Below are 21,454 nucleotides of genomic sequence, written 5' to 3' on the forward strand. Positions count from 1 at the left end.
CAATATGGGGAACAGAACCAGGAGAATATTTTATGCAATAACAAAAACATTTTACAAGTTTGAAAGACTCATCAATTCGGATCATCAGTATGATTGATTACCATTGTACCATTGATTACCATATGATTGATAATCAGTCCAATTCCAGAGGCATAAAATGTCATGGACATGCTGTCTCCCAATAAGGAGGAAATAGTCCCATGTTAGGGACATTCCTCTCTCTCTCTCCAAGGTGCCACATAGACTGCATGCCACCTCAGCTGGTAGGGCAGACCCAGGAGGTCTCTGAGGCAGGAGGGTGTGTCTGGCAGGAGAAGGAATGCTAATAGGTTCCTTGAGGTGGCCAGGGGTGTGTCCTCTTGTGAGCTCTCCGGGGATGCAATGTTAACTCCAGGTGTCTCCCTCCTGTGGCTCCACCTACACAGTACCAACTGGGCTGGGCACAGGGTAATCCTGGAAGAGAGGAAGCATAAATAGCCAGCTTTGAGCCAGACACACACATGCATAGGCACACACATACAAATACACTTGTCCCTTGCTCTTGCTTCCTGCTAACCTCTGCTGAGATAATTACTAAATAAAGATAGGCTGTTTGCCCCTCTGGATCAGCTCTTCTCCATGTGTATCTGGGTGGGCTTCAAAGACTGGTGAGTATGGTTCTGGCAGCCTACGATAGTGCTCTGACAGTTCGGCAGAGTTTCAGAATTTCTGAGGCAGTTTTTGGGACAATGGGACAGTATGTCTTTTTTTTTTTTTTTTTTTTTTGCATATTTGTAATGGGTTTTCTTATTTTTCTTTGGGGAGAGAGTAAATTGGAAGAAGATAAAGTAGATTTTCACGAAAATAAATACAATTTAATTTTTAAAAATCTTTCAGGGGCAGTTAGGTGGTGCAGTAGATAGAGCACCAGCCCCGAGTTCAAATTTGACCTCAGACACTTAACACTTCCTAGTTGTGTAACCCTGGGCAAGTCACTTAACCCCAATTGCTTCAGAAAAAAAAAAAAAAAATCTTTCAGACTGCCCAAGAAAGCCTGATCTACAATCTAGAGCTTTTAGCTAAGGGAAGCCAAGAAATTGAGGGCTATGTAGGGAAAAGGATAGGGAAGTGGGGGTGGAAGAAGGAAGAGACAGTGTTAGGAAAGAGTTTTTTTTTTTTTTTAAGATGAATTCTTTGGACAATTAGTATCCTCTTTTATTTCCATAGAAATATTACTTTACAATAAAAATAAGTAAAAGAAATAAAGCCAGCTTAGCTAGATCTCATTTGTATGGGAGAGTCTTCATCAGTTCTTTTTCCTGAGGAATAAACAAGTTCTTTTTTTTTCTTTTTTTTTTTTAGGAAAGAGTTTAAAAGGATAATGGAAAGGTGAATAAATGCCTCACAACACTGTTTGGTAGCGTAATTATTATGATTCCTATTTTACAGTTGACAAAATTGAGACTTAAAAAGGTGAAGTGATTTATTTAAGATCACATAGCAAGTAAATGACAAAAACTAGAATGTTAATCCAAGTTCCCAGCAGATGTTCCCAATACAGCATATTTCCAACACTTAACTTGAGCAACCTCTCTGAGCCTCAATTTTTATCAGCTACAAAATGGAAGAAAACAAATGCTTATTAAAGGCATTGTAAATATTATTATTTTTAATGTAACATCACCTTGACTTTTCAGTTCATATGAGCTTCCTAAGGTTTCTTTGAAATTATTTACATCATCCTTTCTTATAACCCAATAGTATACTATAATTTATTCAACCATTTCCCAATTGATAACCCTCCAGTTTCTGATTTTTTTGCCACTACAAAAAGACCTGCTTATTGATAATAATTAAATGCTTATTAAATATTATTAAATGCCTACTATATGCGTGGCATTATGCTAAGCACTTTACAAATATCTCATTTGATCCTGACAATATCCTTAGGAGGTAGGTGTCATTATTATCCCTATTTTACAATTTAGGAAACTGAGCCAGATAGAAGTTAAGTGACACAGCTAATGCATTTCTAAAGCAGAATTTCATCATTCCTGATTCCATGCCCATGTTCTGTACAATGTACTAACTACCTCATTAGAGATAATACTTGTCCTTCCCTCCCACCCTTGCAATGCGCTATAAAAATTAAAGTCAAACTCCACAAGGGGGGAGGCTATATCAAATACATTCCCCTTCTCACCCCATCTCCACCTCCACGGCTATCAATCAGCATAAACATAAGTTCATAATTAAAAATATTTAACCAAAGCAGGGGTGGAAGGGAGGAAGTGACAAGATTCCCCCAAACATGTAGGATCCTCTCATATAAAGAAGTTAGGGAAGGCACAGAGATAGGAACCCAGGTGGTCAGGGACAGATCACTGGAGGCATATTTCAACAGAGGTTAGATGAATTTGAAGATGTTGCAGATCTATTTGATCAGATCTGATTTAGATTTCTTTTATTGTCACAAGATCTTTCATATACATTATCTCATTTAATCCTCTTCCCAGTTCTCTGAAATAACTAGGCTATGTATTACAATAGCAATAAAATATTACAATATTGTTTATTACAATAAACAAACCACTGTGACTTTCCTAAAGTTCCCTCACTATAGGACTCAACCCTAGGTTTTCTGAGAAAGTTTCTGAGAACTTTTTCTTATACCACGGGTGCTTCTTATTTTTATCATGTTGTAATCCAACATATGAATGACTGAATGCAAAGACAGAAAGGAATTTTTACAAAACAAAATGGAGTACAAATGTCAGGGTAAAGATTAGCTTCCTGAAGGCAGGAACTATGCCTTTCTTTTACTTGCTTATTTCTCCTTCACAGTACTTTGTATGTGTTGAAAATTATTTAAAAGTCTTAAATCTTAATTATTAAACAATCTTAAGGATCTTAAGATTCACTATTTATAAATATGAGACAACGAGATGACTCAGTGGATAGAGGGCTTGACCTGGAGTCAAGCCCACAGGGTCAGGAAGAGCCAGACTGAAAAAGTATAACAACAATACATGCACAGTGCTAGATTGGGACTGAGAGTAGAGTTCTGGAGAGAATATAAAGATAAAAAAAAAAAAAGCAACAAACTCCAACTCTCAAGGGAAGATAGGAGAATACATCATGGCTGTTTAATAAGTATTTTGGATGAAGGAATGAGAGTTTAGAGTTTAGTAAGGTGAAAAGACAAAAATTTGCTGACAAATACTTCACATCTTCAATAGCTCGTCTGTGACTATAGAGGTGAATATTTTGAAAGGATGACTAGGTTAGGTGTAAGGTTAAATAGAGGTTGCCTAGTGATCTGTGTGATGGAGGTAATCAATCATTTCCTCTCCATTGAACCCACTGACAAGCCTTGTAACAGTTGAGCAAATTCAACATTAAACTCCACTTATGCTTTTCTCTGAGTCTGGATTTTCTATCTAACAGGGAGCAGCGAGGTGGCAATGGATAGAGTGCTAGGTCTGGAATCAGGAAGACCTGATTTCAAAACCAGCCCCAAACATTTAAAAGCTGTGTAATAGTGGGCAATGTTAACTGATATTTGCCTCAGTTTCCTTATTTATAAAATGGAAATGATAATAATAGCACCTGCCTCCCAGGGTTGTTGAGTATAAAAATAAAATTATAATTGAAATATAAAATTGAAAGTTATACTGGAAAAGTATCGCTTAGTACAATGAATGACATAAATATTAGCTATTAATTACTATTATGAAAATGAAAGGTGATGTAAAATTCAATTCACATTCAGATAAACAATTGATGGATTCTGGAGGCAGATCAAAGCCTCCAGTGTGTGTGTGTGTGTGTGTGTGTGAGAGAGAGACAGAGAGAATGTGTATATAACCAAGTGGGTATGTGTGGATGGGGGTGTGGATGGGGGGTGGGGGAAGTGACCTGTGGTTTTCCTCCTTTATCCACATGACCATTGTGAAAATGTTAACCTGACTGCACGTGTATAACCTGTATCTGACTTGCTTGCACTCTTATTTTAAAAAATGAAGGTTGGGGGCAAAAAGAAAATTTAAAGGTTGGGATTAATTAGGTGGCTATGAAGAATAGCTCTACTAACCTACGAGTCAGTGACCTCACAAAGCCTTCCCGTAATTGAATCTAATTTGCAACTAAAGGCAACTTTAGGATCGCACCTAGCGATCCGAGATCAGGATTCGGACAGAATTCCATTTCTGCCTCTCGGGACCATTGACCTTGGGATGTCACCCTATTCCCGGCGGTCTCCGACAAGTAAGGGTCAATTCGGGATCTCCCAGAGCTGGGAAATGCACATCTGCCCGCCCCGATGATAAAACCACGGCTTTTCTTGGTCTTTGCTCAGACAGCTGGAGCCGTTCCCCGCCGCCCCGGGGTGGGTGGGACGGCGGCGCACCTTTCTATGGCCGCTTTCGGCCCGCCCGCGGGGCCTTCCTAAGAGTGCGCATGCACTACAAAGCCGGCGGTTGCGCTGGGGGAGGGGGAGCAGTATGCAGAGGTTGGGGCGGAGGAGGAGGGAGCTACAGTGGCAGCAGGTGAGAGAGAGAGTGAGCAAGAGTGGTTCCTAATGGAAAATAGTCCCCTAGAAAAGCGGAGAGAGAAACTATTTTACAGATCTAGAAAAAATAACAAGATTCATCTGGAAAAACAAAAGGCAAGAATTTCAAGGGAATTCATAAAAAAAAAAAAAAAGCAGCGATCATCTGAACCATTTGGTACTGGCTAAGAAATAGAGAAGTCCGATTCCTGGAATAGGTTAGGATCACAGGACAAAATAGGCAAAAATTATAGCAATCTAGTGTTTGACAAACCCAAAGACCCCAGCTTTTGGGATAAGAATTCACTATTTGACAAAAGCTGCTGAGAAAATTAGAAATTAGTATGGAAGAAATTAGGGCTCCACCCACACCTAACACCACATACCAAGATAAGATCTAAATGGGTTCATGATTTAGACATAAAGAGTGATATAAGCAAATTAGAGAATCATAGGATAGTTTATCTCTCAGATCTGTTGAGAAGGAAATTTGTGTCCAAAGAAGAACCTCATAATTGAATACCAGATAGATAATTTTGAATATATTAAGTTAAAAAGGTTTTGTACAAACAAAACTAATGCAGAAGGGGATTAATAAATTGGGAAATCCTTACATTTAAGGGTTCTGATAAAGGCCTCATTTCTAAAATAGATAGGGAATTGACTCAAATTTATAAGAATTCAAGCCATTCTCCAATTGATAAATAATCAAATGATATGAACAGACAATTTTCAGATGAAGAAATTAACACTATTTCTAATCATATGAGAAGGTGCTCTAAATCATTATTGATCAGAGAAATGCAAATAAAGACAACTCTTAAAACACTACTACACATCTCTCAGATTGGCTAAGATGGCAGGAAAAGGCAGGGAGGCATATGGGAGAGGATGTGGGAAAACTGGGACACTAATACATTGTTGGTGGAGTTGTGAATGGATCCAACTATTCTGGAGAGCAATTTGGAACTATGCTCAAAAAGTTATCAAACTGTGCATAAGCAATGTTTCTACTGGGCTTATATATCAAAGAGATCTTAAAGGAAAGGGACATGTGCAAAAATGTTTGTTACAGCCCTTTTTGTAGTGGCAAGAAACTGGAAACTGAGTGGATGCCCATCAATTGGAGAATGGCTGAATAAGTTATGGCATATGCATGTTATGGAATATTATTGTTCTATGAAGAAATGCTCAGCAGGTGATTTTCAGAGAGGCTTGGAGAGACTTACATGATTTTAAGTGAAATGAGCAGAACTAGAAGATCATTGTACATGGCAACATCAATATTACACGGTGACCAATTCTAAGATGAATGTGACTTTCCAACAATAAGATGATTGATGCCAGTTCCAATGATCTTGTGATGAAGAGAGCCATCTACATCCAGAGAGAGGACTGTGGGAACTGGTGGATGACAAATAACATTCTCTTTATTATTCGTTTGTATTTTGTTTTCTTACTCATTTACTTTCTTTTTTTGGTCTGAATTTTTTTCTGCAACGAGAGAATTGTATGAATGTTTGTACATATTGGATTTAACATATTTTAACATGTTTAACATATATTGGGTTGCTTGCCATCTAGGAGGAGGAGAAAATCTGAAACACAAGGCTATGGTAGGGGTGAAGGTTGTCAAACTATCTATGCACATGTTTTGAAAATAAAAAGCTTAATAAGGCGGGGGGAGGCAGAAAAGAAAGAAAATCCGCAGGAGAATTCGGTAGGAAATAAGAGAGGGCGAGCTCTCTTCCTCTTGGGGGAGGGGAGACTAGCCAGGGACATACAGTGATTGGTATAGAGGTAGAGGCGGGATCTGTAATTGGCCACAAGCTGTTGGTGGTGTTTAATTGGCTGGAGACTCGCAGATTTGAATTTAAAAGCGTCTGGAGGCTCCGAGAGCCTCTTACTGTACCCGAGACTGGGAAGTTATGTACTTTTGGTAAGCCAGACTGTATTTTTGGTGGGGCAACCCTCACCGCTCCAGCCGCGCAGCCCTACCTTGCTACCCTATTTCCCCTCCGGTGCTTTCCTTCTTCCGCGCTGGGACTTGATGGAACCGGAGCCTGAGCCGCAGGTGAGTAAATGGACCCGCGACGCGCGATTTCCGGCCTCCGTGTCCACTGGGGCTCGCCGCAGCCTCTCCCCGGGCCTGCCCTGAGCCCGCCTGCCCCTTCCTTTCCCACGTCCCAGCTCCTTTCTTCCTCTTTCCTTCCCCAACTTGCCCAGACATTCCGAGATTAGGTGGGTGTCCGAGACTCCACCCGGCCCTAGAGTGGGTGTGGAGGAGGCAGTCTGGTCCCAGGTGGTCTCGGAGCTGTCGGGTTGCTTTCCCCACGGCGCGCGCGCGCGCGTACACGTACACTGTGTCCTTGGTAGAAAGGAAAGATCGTTTTCTTTCCCCTCACAACACACCTTTTTTGGGGTAAGAAACTGAAACTGGAATCGGAGAATGATTTTTGAGTTTAAAAAGTGGGGAGGAAGGGATGCTTTGTAGCTTTAGTGTTGAGCTCCGTGCTGGCACATAGTAGTGCCAGTAAGTAAGTAGTAGTGCTTAATCCTTGTTGGTTTCCCTTGTGAATCCAGGGCTCGCTTTTCTGGTACCAGCGTGTGGCTCCAGGCAAGACTAGGCTGCCCTCTTTGCTGTTGGAGGGAGGTGGACGAGATAGCCTCCGGGATTTTTTCCAATTCTAAATCAAAGGTCCTCTTTTGTGGTCTTGAAGGTGGTACCTCACACTATAAACCTCAGTTTGTCTAGACTCTTAATGGACATGATAAAATTAAGTGACTTGCCTGAGATCTTACCGGAGGCAAACATCCAGATCAGGATATGCCCTTAGGGGCTCTGGCGCCTAATTTAGAGCTCCCTTCTCTCTGACTAGGAATGGAGGAGAGGGGACTGTTACCATGAGGATATATATGGTACTAGGACATATGCTCTAGCACAAATTTCCTTACTAGAGCAGGACCAAGGTGTCCTGAATACAGGACAAGCCAGGTTTCAATAAATGGGGTTCATTTCTGTTGTGGGGAACATAAGTTACCTGATACATGATGGAAACATGGGTGTCCAGCTTTACAGCTTTTGGAGAAATCTCTAATAGTGTCCATAATGTCTTAAGGCAGCACATTTCATTGTTGAGTAGCTGAACTCTGCTTCTCTAATTTTTGCAGGATATTTCTTCCTCTAATCAGCCTTTCATTTATTTACTTCTTTTTCTTTCTTTCTGAGGCAATTGGGGTTAAGTGACTTTCCCAGGGTCACACAGCTAGGAAGTGTTGAGTGTCTGAGGTCAAATTCGAACTCAGGTCCTCCTGACGTCAGGGCTGGTGCTCTATTCACTGAGCTACCTACCTGCCCCAGCCTTTTATATATTTTTAAAATGTCTTAGCTTCTCATCTTTTCTTCTCTAGATAAAATACCACAAATAACTTCAACTGGAACTCATGATTTCTAGATTTTAGGATCTGGTTCCCCTCTTAGTTTTTAATAAAAGTCCTAGCAAACATCAAGTAGGATATGTATTGTCTTATCGAGGCCCTCAGAAATCTAAAGGAAAATGGTTTTATGCAAGGTTTCTTAAAGATCCTTTTCCAACTTAAGATAAAGGGAATGAAGAGTGGGAGAGTAGTGACTGTATCCTGAATTTATAATGGGAAGAATAACTCTTTAGCTCCTTTAATAACAGTATCATTTCTAATATAGATTTTATCATTCTACAAAATACTTTACATACACATGCAAAATAAACCCACTACTGTTCAGTTTAAATTTGGGCTGTATTGAACTCTTCCTGCAGATTGAGGGCAGGGTGTTTGGATCCAGAAACAAGGTGGATGGTTTGGAGAAGCCAACTATATATGGATTACAAATTTGTTCCAGTTAACTTTGATCAAGGAATAAGAGATTGTCTTAATATTTTGGAGATCATTTATCTTTTATTATCATGGGAAAATATCTTGCCTTGTGGTGTTTTTCATTGGCCCCTTCTCTATGAGCCCTAAATCTAGAAAAGGGGCTTTGGAGGAAGAGAGCCAATCAAATGAGACATAGGTAAATCAATTAGCACAATGTCTCTGTTCATTGATCATTTTCTTTCCCCTCACAACACACATATTTTGGGGGGAAGACAACTGAAACTGGAATCGGAGAATGATTTTTGAATTTAAAAAAAGGGGGGAGGAGGGGAGTGCTGGGGTGTCTTTTAATAAATATTCTTGCTTTCCTTCCCTTCTGTTTTCTTACTGTTAACTTTTAAGTCTAGCCCCTTTATTTTATACCTGAATTATGAGTTGGTTCCTAGCAGTCTTCTCTCCCTCTAATCCATGATACTATTAAGTTAGCCATATTAGAATATTCTTTGGTAAATATTGGCCTTACACAAAAACCTTTAAAAGATTGCCGTTATCTGGTGGATAAAAACCCAACTTTCCAGCCTTATATTCAGTGCCTTGCAAATAATCTGGTTCTGTCTGCTTGGGAAGAGGTGGGGTGTTTTAGCAGCCTGCCAGTTCAATGACATTTACTGGGTATTATTGCAAGGGAAAAAAGACTAATGTGGATGTAGACTGCATCAGTAGATGTGTAAACATTGAGAACAATTCATTTAAGTGTAAGAGATTTCAGAGAAGATACTATTCGAACCATACCTAAACAAGAATTATTATCTAGCCTGTAGTGCTCTAGGTACTTTAATAAAAGGAAATCTATCTCCCAAGGCAGCCCATTTAATTAGATTTGTTAGGAAATTTTGTCTTATATCAAGCATGAATGTACTTCTGCACTTTTAAGCCATTGCGTCCACATAGTACTCTGCCCTAATTAGTCTATATTTGGAGTTTGGTTTCTAATTAAGGAGGCTACATTTGGGGATGTAAGACAAATTCAGATTTACCCAGAGAAAGGCAATAAGAATGGTGAAAATATGGTAGGCCATTACATGTAATGATTAGTTGAAACAGGAATGTTTAACCAGGAGAGGAAAAGATTTGGGGGTGAACATTTAACAACCATTTAATGAATTGTGAAGGATTGTCACACAGGAGAGATTAAGGCTTTTTTTGTTTTAACCCCAGAGAACAAAAATAAGAATGTTCATTAAACATTACAAAATAAAACTATTTTTGAAAAGCTTTCTTAGTCCTTAGAATAGGCTGCCCAGAGGTAGTTTCTTTTCATACATCCCATTACTTGAAATGGGTGATCAAGAGACCACTTGGTAGGGATGTTGTAGGGGGAATTTCTATTCATTTATTAGGTTAGCCTACTTGATCTTAAATCTATTCCAACTCTGTAGATTCATACCTCAACGATCTTATTTAAAGCTACTACACTCCAAACTGTTTTACCCATTTCTGTTTTATGGAGTTTATTTTTATCTCTTACATTTGAACCTTACCTGAAATACCCTCCAAGGCCCAACTCAAGTCTTGTTTTCTTTAGGTCTTCCTTAAGTGTTCTCAAGCTTGATGATTCTTCCTTCTGAATTCTTATAGAACTTATTATCTATACTATTTGTTTACTAAAGGATATGAAGGTGTGTGTTATGATATCTGCAGAGAACAGAGTACCTGAATTAAAGAGAATACATTTATAAAAAGGAAAAGAATATCAGAATATATTTCAATATCTGTCCTACTTCCCTAAGTAGATCATAAGCTCTTAGAAGACAGTGTCTCTCATTTTTATTTCCCAGTACATTATTTTTCTTGTAGTAAGCTTTCAGTAGACATTTGCTGCCAATAACAAAAGAGTTGCAGGGAGGCAGTTAAGAAAAATGTGAGACAGGAAATAAAAATGTAAGAGTGGTGGGGTACCCAGGAGGTTTGAGTGGCTTTTTTATTGTAGAAGTTATCACCAATGGAAAAAGGAAGCATGGAATTGAAGATGCCTTCAGACAAAGCCTCATCTTCTCGACTGCCTGTCCTAGGCCTTGGTAGAAAGAGAAGGCTAGATAAAGAGAATGCCCTGGAACCTGAGAAGGTGAGAATGGATTATAGATAACATGGGAGTCTGGGCAGAGAGAATAGAGGCCTGGATTAGTTGGAGAAAATGGAGAGGCTGAAGAATTTCTTTTCTAAAATTATTCTCTTTAAAAAATATATTTTATTGCCTCCCAAATTAAATACAATTTTTAACATTCATTCTGTAAAACTTCTGAGTTCCAAATTTTCCTTCCCTTCCCTAATTCCCCCTTTCTTGAGATAATACATTAAGCAATTTGATATAAGTTATACATGAAAACTATTCTTTCTCTTTTCTCAGAAGCGGATTCGAGGAACTGGAACAACTATACCTATGTCTTGTCTTAAGGTCCCCACTGTGGCCACTATGCCCAGGACAAAAAAACAGGTAACAGGTAAATAAACATCTGTAGGTTTGACGAATGAGAAAAGAATCCAAAGTTTCATCTTTTCTATTTCCTGTCATTATGTGGCCAGAGTGAATCTTGTCTTAGGTTTTATGTGCAGAAGGAGATGACCAAATCTGAGAGGAATTGAGTACATTTTCTCTTCAGAACATGAAGTCAGCCCTCAGCTAGCTCCCTTATCTCTTCCAACTGCATAGAAACTGACCTGAGGATCCTCCCTATTATCTTCTTCTTTACCTCCTCACAGCCCAGAAGGCTCCCCTGAAATCTAGACCCTGGCATACTACAGCTGCCAGCACAGGTGAGTAGGCATCACCAGCTAGAATTCAGGGACAGGAGCATGAGTTGGAAAGGGAAGAATAATGGAGGCATTTAGCTCCTTGTGAATTTGGGCCTGATACCAGCTCTGCAGTTTATGCCTTAGGCAAGGTACTTAAACTTCTGGATCTTAGTTTTCTTTGTAATATGAGGGAAATCATTACCAGGTTCAGATTCATTGTTAATTACTGAATATTATATTATTTCTTATCTTTGTATAGATGTGAAGAGCAGGAAGCCAATATCTACCATCCCCGCACCCAAACCTGGTAAGTGACTAGGATTAAGGAATATACCATGTGTATTGGGAAAAGAAGATTTACTGAGTATTCTACTATAGTAACTCATTTCTGTCCCCTTTGAAAAGGGGATAAGCAGGAGGGAATAGGAGGCAATGGTGTTTGTTACTGATTGAAAGGACAAGAGAATGGAGCTAGAGTTTTCACTCATCTTGTTCCTTTTTCCCATTCCTAATTTCAGCAGTATCATCTACAACAGCAAGGAAGGGAGCTGGAAAACGTCCAGCCTGGGATGTGAAGGGACAGCTGTGTGACTTACGTGAGGAGTTCAGTGCCTGCCAGGTACAGGCTGAGGTTTTAACCAGGGAGAATTTGGAATTAAGAAGCCGGCTTGGACCAGCTGAACAACAAGCCAGAACTCTGGAGGCTGAGAACAAATCGCTGATTAGGGAGCTGACTGAGGCTCAGGCCCAAACTAAGGAAGATCAGTTGGAGCTGGTGAAGCTGGGTGCCCGGGTTCAGGAGCTAGAGGAATTTCTTCATACTCAGGAAAGCCTAATTCAATCAATGCAAGAAAAGCAGTTACAATTGCAAGAGGATCGAAAGGACCTTACCACTCGGCTAGAGATACAAGAGGTGAGTGACCCTGGAGTGGGCAAAGCCTCATCCTATATGCATTTGTATACAGTTCTTCCTCTTTTCTTGGGGATGTTTGAAGCTTGTAGCTTGGATGTGTGTCCCCCTCCCCTCACATTTTTCCCATAGCCCTCATCAGAGCTGAGGACTCCTCTCCTCAGTTTTGACCCTGCATCTTTCAAGAAATTTCTGTGCATAATTAATTTTCCTTGCCTCATGCAGTTTTCTTGCAATTTGATTTTGATTTCATTTTCTCCTCTCTTGCCATCATCTCCTTTCTTCCATTCTACCTACATCTTTCCATTTCTCCTTCTGCATCTCTTTCTCATTCTAATTTCCATTTGGCTCCCTTTCCACCAGTAACTGTGTTCCCTATCACACTGGCCAGTCTCAATTCTTCCCTCCACATTTCTGTTTTGTCTCTATCTCATGCCAGAAACAACTTCAAGAATCAGTGGCAGCCCTGGCCAAGAGTCAGGCAGAGATCACAGCCCAGGCAGCCTTGTTGGCTGAGAGGACAGAGAATCTGCACTGTCTTGAGATGGAGAGGCGGCATCTGCTCAATCAACTGCAAGAGCTCAAGGGTAACATCCGGGTTTTTTGCCGAGTCCGCCCTGTCCTGCCTGGAGAGCCTGCACCACCTCCTGGCCTCATCTTCTTTCCTCCTGGGCCTCATGGAGACTCTCAGCCTTCTACTCAACTCAGCCTTACTCGGCCATCTGATGACCGGTGTAGCATCATAGGAAAGCTCCCAAGTCCTCCTATCCGCTATGATTTCTCCTTTGATCAAGTGTTCCTTCCAGACAGCAGACAGAATGAAGTGTTTGAAGAAGTCTCTCTGCTTGTGCAATCAGCCCTGGATGGTTACCCTGTGTGCATTTTTGCTTATGGCCAGACAGGCAGTGGCAAGACATTCACAATGGAAGGAGGGCCAGGGGGAGACCCTCAGCTTGAGGGACTGATCCCAAGAGCTGTAAGGCATCTTTTTTCAGTAGCCAAGAAGCTGGAGGCCCACGGCTGGAGCTATACCTTTGTGGCTAGCTATGTGGAGATCTATAATGAAACCATCAGGGACCTGTTAGTCCGGGCGGGTGGGGCTCAAAAGTGCCAGGGGGGTGAGTGTGAGATTCGACTGGCTGGCCCTGGAAGTAAGGATCTCATTGTCACCAATGCCCAATATGTCCCAGTTTCCTGTGAAGAAGAGGTAAGGCTTTGAAACTGATAGGTGGGAGATAAGATTGAGAGATAGAGAGACTGGAAAGTGGGAAAATGAAGTTGGGGGTGGGTGGAGGCAACAGAGGGTGGTGGTTATAGGAAAAATTTGAGGCTATGGGAAATTGTTGGAATTAGGTATAAGAGATTGGGAGCAGGGGATTATTTGTTCTACAGAAATCAAGAGTTGGGGAAAGAGTGTATATGTGTGTCCCTTGAACAGATGTTGACAATGACAGTCTTGCTGTCCCAAATCAGGTGAAGTCCCTGCTTCATCTGGCCCGGCAGAATCGGGCAGTAGCTCGAACAACACAAAATGAACAGTCATCCCGAAGCCATAGTGTATTCCAGCTGCAGATTTCAGGGAAGCACATGGGGCAGAACTTACACTGTACAGCTCCTCTCAATCTAGTGGACTTGGCTGGGAGTGAAAGACTGGACCCTGGTTTGTCCACTGGCCCTGCAGATAGAGAAAGACTAAAGGAGACCCAGGCCATCAACAGCAGCCTCTCTACTCTGGGCCTTGTCATCATGGCCCTGAGCAATAAGGTAGGGACCAGGGAGATTATAGCTGAACCATTTGTTCTGAAATTTGAAAATGCTGACCTGTCCCTTTTAATGCCATCTTCCCCACAATTTAGGAGTCACATGTGCCCTACCGGAACAGCAAGCTCACCTACCTCCTGCAGAATTCTCTGAGGGGCAATGCTAAAATGTGAGTGGGTCTGGCACTAGTGGGAACAGCAGCTGATACACTGTTGTTAAAGGGCCTTGGGGGCTGGTTATGAGTAACACTAATAGGTATGGACAAGGGAGAGATAAATGGCTTGGGAATTTTGTCCTTGTGCTTACTGACCCACATCTCCCCACCTAGGTTGATGTTTGTGAATATCTCCCCATTGGAAGAAAACTTCTCAGAATCCCTTAATTCACTGCGATTTGCCTCCAAGGTATGTCCCCTTCCCACTTCTGACACCGGCAGTTAGATTTTGACTTTTGTCCTATGGGTCATTGGCTCTTTGAAAGGCTGGGCGGGCCCCTTCATTTTTGCCCAGATTGCCCATCAGGACTTCCCATAGCTCCTTTCTCTCCCAGGGCTTGACCAAGCTTGAGCACCTACTTCCAGATTTCCTTTGAAGGAGTTGTAGAACGATTGCCTCCATGCCAAAGGAATTGTTCTGGGCCTGACAGAGGCATCTTTCTCTACTTTTCCCCTTCCAGGTAAACCAGTGTGTCATTGGCACTGCCCGAGCCAACAAGAAGTAAGAGGGCCAGTCTTTATGTCTTGTGTCTCTGGTTTTTATGTCTGTATAAAAGGTGGTATTTTAACGCATAATCATAAATCGCAAAATAAATATCTTCTCACATGCTGTCACAGTACTTCCATGTGTTGGTTACTTTTGTTAAATTGCCCTTCTCCCCCACCCATCTCCACCTTGTTTTTCAGAAAGTGGATGGCCGAGTAGGGGATATTTAGAAATGAAGGTGATGTAGAGAACAAAGCAAAGATCTTTCTAGAAACTGCTGTCTTCCACAGCTTTCTCGGGAAAACTGGGGTGAGGGTCCGATCGTCTAGACAGGGATTCCCCTTTGCTGAAAGCCTCGAAGTGTCTTGGAAAGCTGCCTGGAGAAGCCATCCCGCCCTTCGGCTCCGGTGGAATTTGTCAGGAAATCTGGAGCGTCGGTGGCTCCGCGGCGTGTGCTGGCTTGGGCAGGTCCGGCTGTAGCCGGTGCGGATGGGCTGTTAGGACTCCCAAAGCAGCCCCGTCGACCGCCCGCGAGCTCCTCGTTGGAGCACCTCATTCAAACGACCCGGGCCCCGCCCCGCTTCCTTTTCATTGGCTTTCTCTGCGTTAACGCCCCCGACTCTGGCAATTGTCCAACTGCTCCTCTTCTACCCTCGGCCCTCCTCCTTCCTCTTTGCCCCGCGCCTCCCGCCCTTCGGGGACTTAGGGGAGCTGAGTAAGGGAACACTGCGCCGACCCCCAACGGCCAGGATCCGGCAGGGCGAAGGGGGCGCGCTACCTCCGCGGATATCGCGCAAGGGTTCGGAGCGGAGAGGTGGATCTGCGCATGCGCCTTAGTCGGAGAGGCTGGATGGCAAAAGCGGAGGGGGAAGGGGGCGGACCTCGGGGCAATTAGAGGAGGGTGGGGCACGGGCAGTAGTGAGGTGGCCCTAAGGTGCGGGAATGGCCTGGTGGGGACGGTGCCAGGACAGTTTCGGGTTGTGGCGCGAGGCTCCGAGGTCTCGGCGGGGGCGGTGCCGGGGCGGGAGCAGAGCAGGGATTCCCTGCTGCCGGGGGCGGGCCGGGGCCACTCGGAGGGATTCCCCGTCGGCCTCGGCTGTCAGGTCCTGAGAGATGGGCGGGCACCCAGCTCCACCCCACCCCGCTTGGCCTTCCCGAGCAGCGTAGAGGGTAGAGTGAGATTTCCGCCTCCCACCTCCCAGCTCCTCCCTCCTTCTTAGGCCTCCCCTCCTCACTAGTCGGTCCCTCCCCTGTTTTCCTCCCTCTTTCCCTCCCTTCCTCTGCCCCTCCCTCCTCCTCCTCTTGCTGCTGCTGCTGCCGCGCCGCCGCCGCCGCCACTGCTTTGACTGCTGCGTCATACGCCCCATAACAGCCGGGCTGAGGGGCAGGGCCTGGGGACCCCTCCAGCCTCTGTCTGCCCCCTCCTCCGGACGCCTGGACACCTCGGCTCCCTTCCCGTTCCCCCCAGTGCTTCTCCCTCCCCAGCTCCCGGGCGGCTGCAGCTGTCACCGGTAAGGAGAAGGGCGCGGGGCAGGGAGGCAGAGAGGGGAGAGGGAGTCCGGTCCGAGGTGCCCCCCCAGGGGAGAGGCGTTGGTCCTAGGTGGGGGTAAGAGGCTCCCCTTGGCTCCCATCCCACCCCACCCCCTTATCTTCCCCACCCAACCTCTCTTATCACCTGCATCCTGAAACCCCCTTGCTGATGGAGGTTGTCTCATATTACCTCCAGGTTTGCCCTATCTCGGGGAGTAGAGATTGGGACCGGGACACACCCCCCTCCCTAGGTACTCGGGGAAGTTATTTACCCTACCCTACCTACCCCCGCCTTAGAGAACCTCATTTTAGGGGGACTTAGGAATAGGAAGATTCTTTAGAATGGATTGGAGGGAATTTCATTAGAGGACCGACCCTCCCCCCCCCCCCCCCCCCCGAAAAAGCAGGTTGTCCGAACTCTGACATTTCAAATCAAGAGAAATTCGGAGATTAAGCCATCTAGAATATAGGGATGGGACAAGGGCCTGAGGGGAGGCCTCTCTTTCTCCAATTCATCATTCTCTTAAAATCCTTGCACCCAAGTGAGAAACTGCCTGGGAGAACCAATCCCTTTGGGAATCATGGGAATGAAAGACTAGAAAATCAGGTGTCTGTATATTCTCTCTCTAGAATCTTAAATCTTGGTCGCTGGGTTGGAGGAACTAAAAAAGAAGAATATGTAGTTTTGTGATGTCCAACTGGGGGACAATAATGAGAAGTCTGGAATCTTGATTACTTGCATACTTTTGAAGAGGCCAAACAGGGAATGGTGATTAGAGGTGGGAGGAGGTAACTCTTCCCCAATTGTCGTGCCAGGCTCCCCAGGATGCAATGGCGCAGCCCTCCCGGCTGAGCCGATCTGCTGCCCCACAACCCTGGGAAACCACTCCCCCAGCCCCTTCCCCAGGTACCAGACCACGGCTTTGGGAGGGGCAAGATGTTCTGGCCAGATGGACTGATGGACTGCTATACCTGGGAACTATCAAGAAGGTGAAATCTAAACTTCTGACCTCAACCTCAATTACACTTTTCTCGTGCAATATTAACTCCTTTCCATCTTCTTGATTTATTTCAAGCCTGTCCCTTTCTCAGCATTCATTCTTTCTCTCTTCTCTCAGGTGGATAGTGCTCGAGAGGTGTGTCTAGTCCAGTTTGAAGATGATTCCCAGTTTCTGGTTCTATGGAAAGACATTAGTCCTGGTGAGATGCAAGGGAGTTTGGTCCCTAAAAGAAAGCAGGGACTGGGGACCAGAAGCCTTAATTTTAAGCATAATGAATGGGGCCAGAGTCAGAAAGCCTTTGTTTTTTCATCTTTAGCTGCCCTCCCTGGAGAAGAACTCTTGTGCTGTGTCTGTCGATCTGAATCTGTTGTCCCTGGGAATCGGTTGATCAGCTGTGAGAAATGTAGACATGGTAAGGAATGACCTTTGACCGCTCTGAATCTGTTTTGGGATAACATCTCCATAGCATATTTCTATGATTTTCTTTCCATCATTCCCTTTTTCCTCCATTTCTTATGCCTATAATCCTAAATCTTTTCCCCTAGTCATTCTTCTTAATACTTTAACCTCAGCCCTCCATGATTCTTCTTCTTGCTCCTCAGCATATCACCAGGATTGCCACATTCCAAGAGCCCCAGCACCAGGAGAAGGAGATGGCCCATCCCCTTGGGTCTGCAGACAGTGTGTCTTTGCAATTGCCACCAAGGTACAGGGATCACTCCTCTCCATGGTAGATAACACTGACTTTTGTCTATAGTGACCTCTCACCTCATCCCCAAGCTGTTCTCTTTTAGTGCCACCAAATTATCTCGATATATCTGTCTCTGCAGAGGGGAGGTGCCCTGAAGAAGGGTCCTTATGCACGGGCAATGCTGGGCATGAAGTTGTCTCTACCGTATGGGCTGAAAGGGCTGGACTGGGATGCAGGACATCTGAGCAACCGGCAGCAGAGCTACTGTTACTGCGGGGGTCCTGGGGAGTGAGTCAGAAAAAGGAAGAAAGGAATGGGGAGGGTTTCTGGAGGGGCGGTAATAGCATTGAGTCAAAGTGGGTGCTAGGAAGAGATTTTGGGGAAGGGGACCTAGCTGTAATAACAGAAGCAATATGGCAGGTGATCAGCCATGGAGGTAGAATAACTTCAGGCCTCACTTTGTATTTTCTTCCAGGTGGAATCTAAAGATGCTACAATGTCGGAGTTGCCTCCAATGGTTTCATGAGGCCTGCACTCAATGTCTAAGCAAACCTCTCTTATATGGGGACAGGTGAGCTGCAGGGAACAGATGGAGATGGGGCACATGTGGGCTGAAAGGCACTGGGTCTCCCCAGCACGACTGCAGGTCGGCTGCAAGTCACTAGGGAGACAGAGCACATGTGAGTTTCAGGGCAAGTTGTAAAGCAATGGAGGGACAAAGGGGGGCTAATTCTTTAATGTTTATCATTGATCCAGGCTACATCTTCTCTTTTCTTCCTTACTTCCAACTACTTTATCTCCCTTGTCCCCATCTCTTTCCCCTATTTTTATTAACTCCTCCACTTCTTTATTCACTACTCATTTCCAGGTTTTACGAGTTTGAGTGTTGTGTCTGCAGAGGGGGACCTGAAAGTGTCAAGAGACTTCAGCTTCGATGGTGAGCTAGATCTGGGGGATAATCTTTGAGGTTTCCTTGTCTATTACCAACCTTCATGTCAACAAATTCATCAAGTAATTTCTCTGGGCCTGCAGGCTCTGGGCTGCCAGTACAAAGAGTCTGTGTCCTCAAGGAGCTTATGGTCCAAAGGGGAAGGCAATATGCAAACCACCATGGATGAATCAGATAAAGGCTGGATAAACTGGAGATAATCTCAGGAGATAATAGCATTAAACTGAGCACAGAAGGTGAAATTTATTCCTCACAACCACTTAACTGTGGTCCTATATTTTTCTGTAGGGTGGATGTTGCACATCTTGTCCTCTATCACCTTAGTGTTTGCTGTAAAAAGAAATATTTTGACTTTGACCGTGAGATCCTGCCATTCACTTCAGAGAACTGGGACAGCTTACTCCTTGGGGAGGTAAAGTGGGAAGGGGAGGGTGTTTTTGAGTGGGAAAAGGGGGGAGGAAAAGCTAGGAGAGGATTTATTATAGCTATTAACTTGCTCCCTTCTCCAGCTCTCAGATACTCCTAAGGGAGAGCGTTCCTCCCAACTTCTCTCTGCTCTAAACAGCCACAAAGACCGGTAAGTGATAGCAGTGTGGGGTGGTGTAGTACATCTGGAGTCCACAGAATGAGATAGAGGTTTGGAGCTGAGAAGATATTTAGCTACAAATGGAGAGAAGTTTTTGTCTCTGGAAGGGACAGGCTAATATGTCTTTTCTGGTCTGCTATTTTCCCCATATAGGTTTATCTCTGGGAAAGAGATTAAAAAACGAAAATGTCTGTTTGGGCTTCATGCTCGGGCTCCTCCCCCTGTGGAATCCCCTACTGGAGATGGAGCACATACCAGGTCACTGGCCCAGGGAGGGAGGGGGAACATTCTCTGGGATTTATTTGGGGAAAATATATCTCTGGCGGTGTTCAGGCGGGAGCTGGGGGGGTAAGGAGGCCTCTTACAGCTTCCCTTCAGGGCAGGGCCCGGGGGTGGGTGTCTCATGCCCCCTGGGGAAGCGTCAGCGACTGGAGCCTCGGAAGAAGAAATCACCAAAGGGGAAGGAAGAAGAATTGGGGGAATCCCAGGAGAGCCGGCATCGGCCAGAGCCCAGGGAGCAGAGGGAGCGGGCTCGTCTTCGGAGGGCGCTGCAGGTAAAAAGGATGTGGGACACTAAAATGGAATTAGGAAAGAGGTAGCATACTTGTGTGCTAGATTTGGGTCAGGATTTTGATTTGACTTCTGATAACTTTCTAAGTATGTGACTATGGGCTTAATACCTCTATGACCTTCAGTGTCCTTTTCTGTAAAATACTAACTCTAGCACATTCACAGTAGGGTTATTGTAAGGCTCAAATGAAATCAATGAAAATTATTTTGAAAATGTAATGTCAAAATTATTTTAAAAAAAAAAAAAAAAACCGGGTTGAGAATCTCTCCCTACCGTTACCCCTCCAACTTCTTTGCAGGCTTCAGTGTCTCCACCTCCTCCCAGCCCTAACCAGAGCTACCAGGGCAGCAGTGGCTACAATTTCCGGCCCACGGATGCCCGCTGCCTGCCCAGGTGAGTTGTTCCTTTTCCTCAATTACAACTCCCTGGAACCTTACCCAAGCACATACCACTCCCCATCATTTCCATAGAGGGAGACTTTCAGCAGCTTCCTCACCTATCCATATTGATTGGGAGGAGGGCAGTGTTTGGGCTCTAGTTTTCCCTTTGAATATTTTGCTATGGGGAGGTTGAGCCCATCCTACCCAAGTGACCCTACCCCACACAACTTCAGCAGCCCCATCCGGATGTTCGCCTCCTTCCATCCCTCGGCCAGCACTGCAGGAACCCCTGGGGATGGAGAGCCCCCAGACAGGTGAGGACCCCCCCCCAATCCTATGTGCTTGTGATTCCCCCTTCCCTCAAATTCTCGGGTATCTTCCCATTTCTTTTCCTATATACTTGAATCCCTGAATATATATGCCCATGATTTCATTGTTTGTTTTTTTCTGTAACAAAAACCATATTCTCTGTTTGAAGTAGGATAAATCTGCTTTTACCCTTTCCCCATAGGTCACCCTTGGACCTTCAAGTTGCTGGTTTTCCTTCAGATTCCCCAAGGAGTGTTCCCCACTCAACATCATCTTCGTCCCCAGATCCCTCCCCCGTTCCCTCGCGAAGATCAGTTCCCCAGGGTCCTTCCCCTCTATGTCGTGGCTTATCTCCTGGAGCTAGTGTGGGCACTCGGGTAGGGGCTGGGTACTTGTCTCGGGGAGACCCTGTCCGTGTGCTTGCCCGGAGGGTTCGACCAGATGGCTCAGTGCAGTACCTTGTAGAGTGGGGTGGGGGAGGTATCTTCTGAAAGGAGGAGCTGTTTGTTCCTCCTCTCCTTGACCCTTAATTCACATACATCCAACAGGCACTTTCACATCCTGACTTCTGACCTCACCTGCAGCTGGGATGTACCTGGGGGGTGGTCTGGAGTAGGAATCCTTCCCTACTAGTCAGACTGGAGTCAGGTGGGGAGGGGCCCCTTTCTTCCTCAACCACCCTTCCATATTCCTGACCTTACAGCCTTTTTCCCATTTCTCATATTTTGTTACAGCTTTTTTTATATTTTTAAAAGTTATTTAACCCCGAAGGGGAGAGGGAACAGAATAGGGAATCCTAGGCTCTGTATGGTTGGAAATAAAGATAAATATATACCCCTTCAGAAACTTGAATTATATTGATACAGAAGATGGAAGGAATGGGTTGGGG

The 21,454-nt window shown here is 44.5% G+C and overlaps 2 protein-coding genes across 7 annotated transcripts; both read left to right on the forward strand.

The window, feature by feature from the left end:
• The first annotated feature begins 4,157 nt into the window (after window positions 1-4,157).
• KIFC1 (kinesin family member C1) lies at window positions 4,158-14,681 on the forward strand. Of its 4 annotated transcripts, none has more exons than XM_051996381.1 (11): window positions 4,158-4,245; window positions 10,374-10,508; window positions 10,791-10,884; window positions 11,144-11,197; window positions 11,436-11,483; window positions 11,695-12,089; window positions 12,526-13,293; window positions 13,560-13,850; window positions 13,943-14,016; window positions 14,176-14,251; window positions 14,523-14,681. In XM_051996381.1, the coding sequence occupies exons 2-11, from the start codon at window positions 10,386-10,388 to the stop codon at window positions 14,565-14,567; spliced, it is 1,968 nt and encodes a 655-aa protein (XP_051852341.1). In that variant the 5' UTR covers window positions 4,158-4,245; window positions 10,374-10,385; the 3' UTR covers window positions 14,568-14,681. The 4 variants fall into 4 exon arrangements, with proteins under 4 accessions (XP_051852341.1, XP_051852342.1, XP_051852340.1 ...); XM_051996382.1 differs by lacking the exon at window positions 4,158-4,245 and adding an exon at window positions 4,493-4,526; XM_051996380.1 differs by lacking the exon at window positions 4,158-4,245 and adding an exon at window positions 6,401-6,602.
• An 870-nt stretch (window positions 14,682-15,551) lies between these two features.
• Window positions 15,552-21,411, forward strand: PHF1 (PHD finger protein 1). 3 transcript variants are annotated; one of them, XM_051996385.1, is made up of 15 exons: window positions 15,567-16,059; window positions 16,895-17,068; window positions 17,197-17,278; window positions 17,396-17,491; window positions 17,682-17,785; window positions 17,910-18,058; window positions 18,246-18,341; window positions 18,639-18,707; window positions 19,008-19,131; window positions 19,229-19,296; window positions 19,459-19,563; window positions 19,673-19,859; window positions 20,175-20,269; window positions 20,493-20,570; window positions 20,768-21,411. In XM_051996385.1, exons 2-15 carry the CDS (start codon window positions 16,910-16,912, stop codon window positions 21,054-21,056), a joined length of 1,701 nt encoding a protein of 566 aa, XP_051852345.1. In that variant the 5' UTR covers window positions 15,567-16,059; window positions 16,895-16,909; the 3' UTR covers window positions 21,057-21,411. The 3 variants fall into 3 exon arrangements, with proteins under 3 accessions (XP_051852346.1, XP_051852345.1, XP_051852344.1); XM_051996384.1 differs by having other exon boundaries at window positions 15,577-16,059; window positions 20,490-20,570; XM_051996386.1 differs by lacking the exon at window positions 20,493-20,570 and having other exon boundaries at window positions 15,552-16,059.
• The last annotated feature ends 43 nt before the right edge of the window (window positions 21,412-21,454 follow it).

This window comes from Antechinus flavipes, chromosome 4 (assembly GCF_016432865.1).
Source record: "Antechinus flavipes isolate AdamAnt ecotype Samford, QLD, Australia chromosome 4, AdamAnt_v2, whole genome shotgun sequence".
Taxonomy (NCBI): domain Eukaryota; kingdom Metazoa; phylum Chordata; class Mammalia; order Dasyuromorphia; family Dasyuridae; genus Antechinus; species Antechinus flavipes.

Excerpts from the sequence above, each read along its gene's own strand:
- KIFC1 (XM_051996380.1), top strand. The coding sequence starts at position 6,579 with ATGGAACCGGAGCCTGAGCCGCAG. Across the intron at positions 10,509-10,790 it reads ATGCCCTGGAACCTGAGAAG|AAGCGGATTCGAGGAACTGG; the intron begins GTGAGAATGGAT and ends CTCTTTTCTCAG. Across the intron at positions 11,198-11,435 it reads TACTACAGCTGCCAGCACAG|ATGTGAAGAGCAGGAAGCCA; the intron begins GTGAGTAGGCAT and ends ATCTTTGTATAG.
- PHF1 (XM_051996384.1), top strand. The coding sequence starts at position 16,910 with ATGGCGCAGCCCTCCCGGCTGAGCCGATCTGCTGCCCCACAACCCTGG. Across the intron at positions 17,069-17,196 it reads ACCTGGGAACTATCAAGAAG|GTGGATAGTGCTCGAGAGGT; the intron begins GTGAAATCTAAA and ends CTCTTCTCTCAG. Across the intron at positions 18,059-18,245 it reads TACTGCGGGGGTCCTGGGGA|GTGGAATCTAAAGATGCTAC; the intron begins GTGAGTCAGAAA and ends ATTTTCTTCCAG.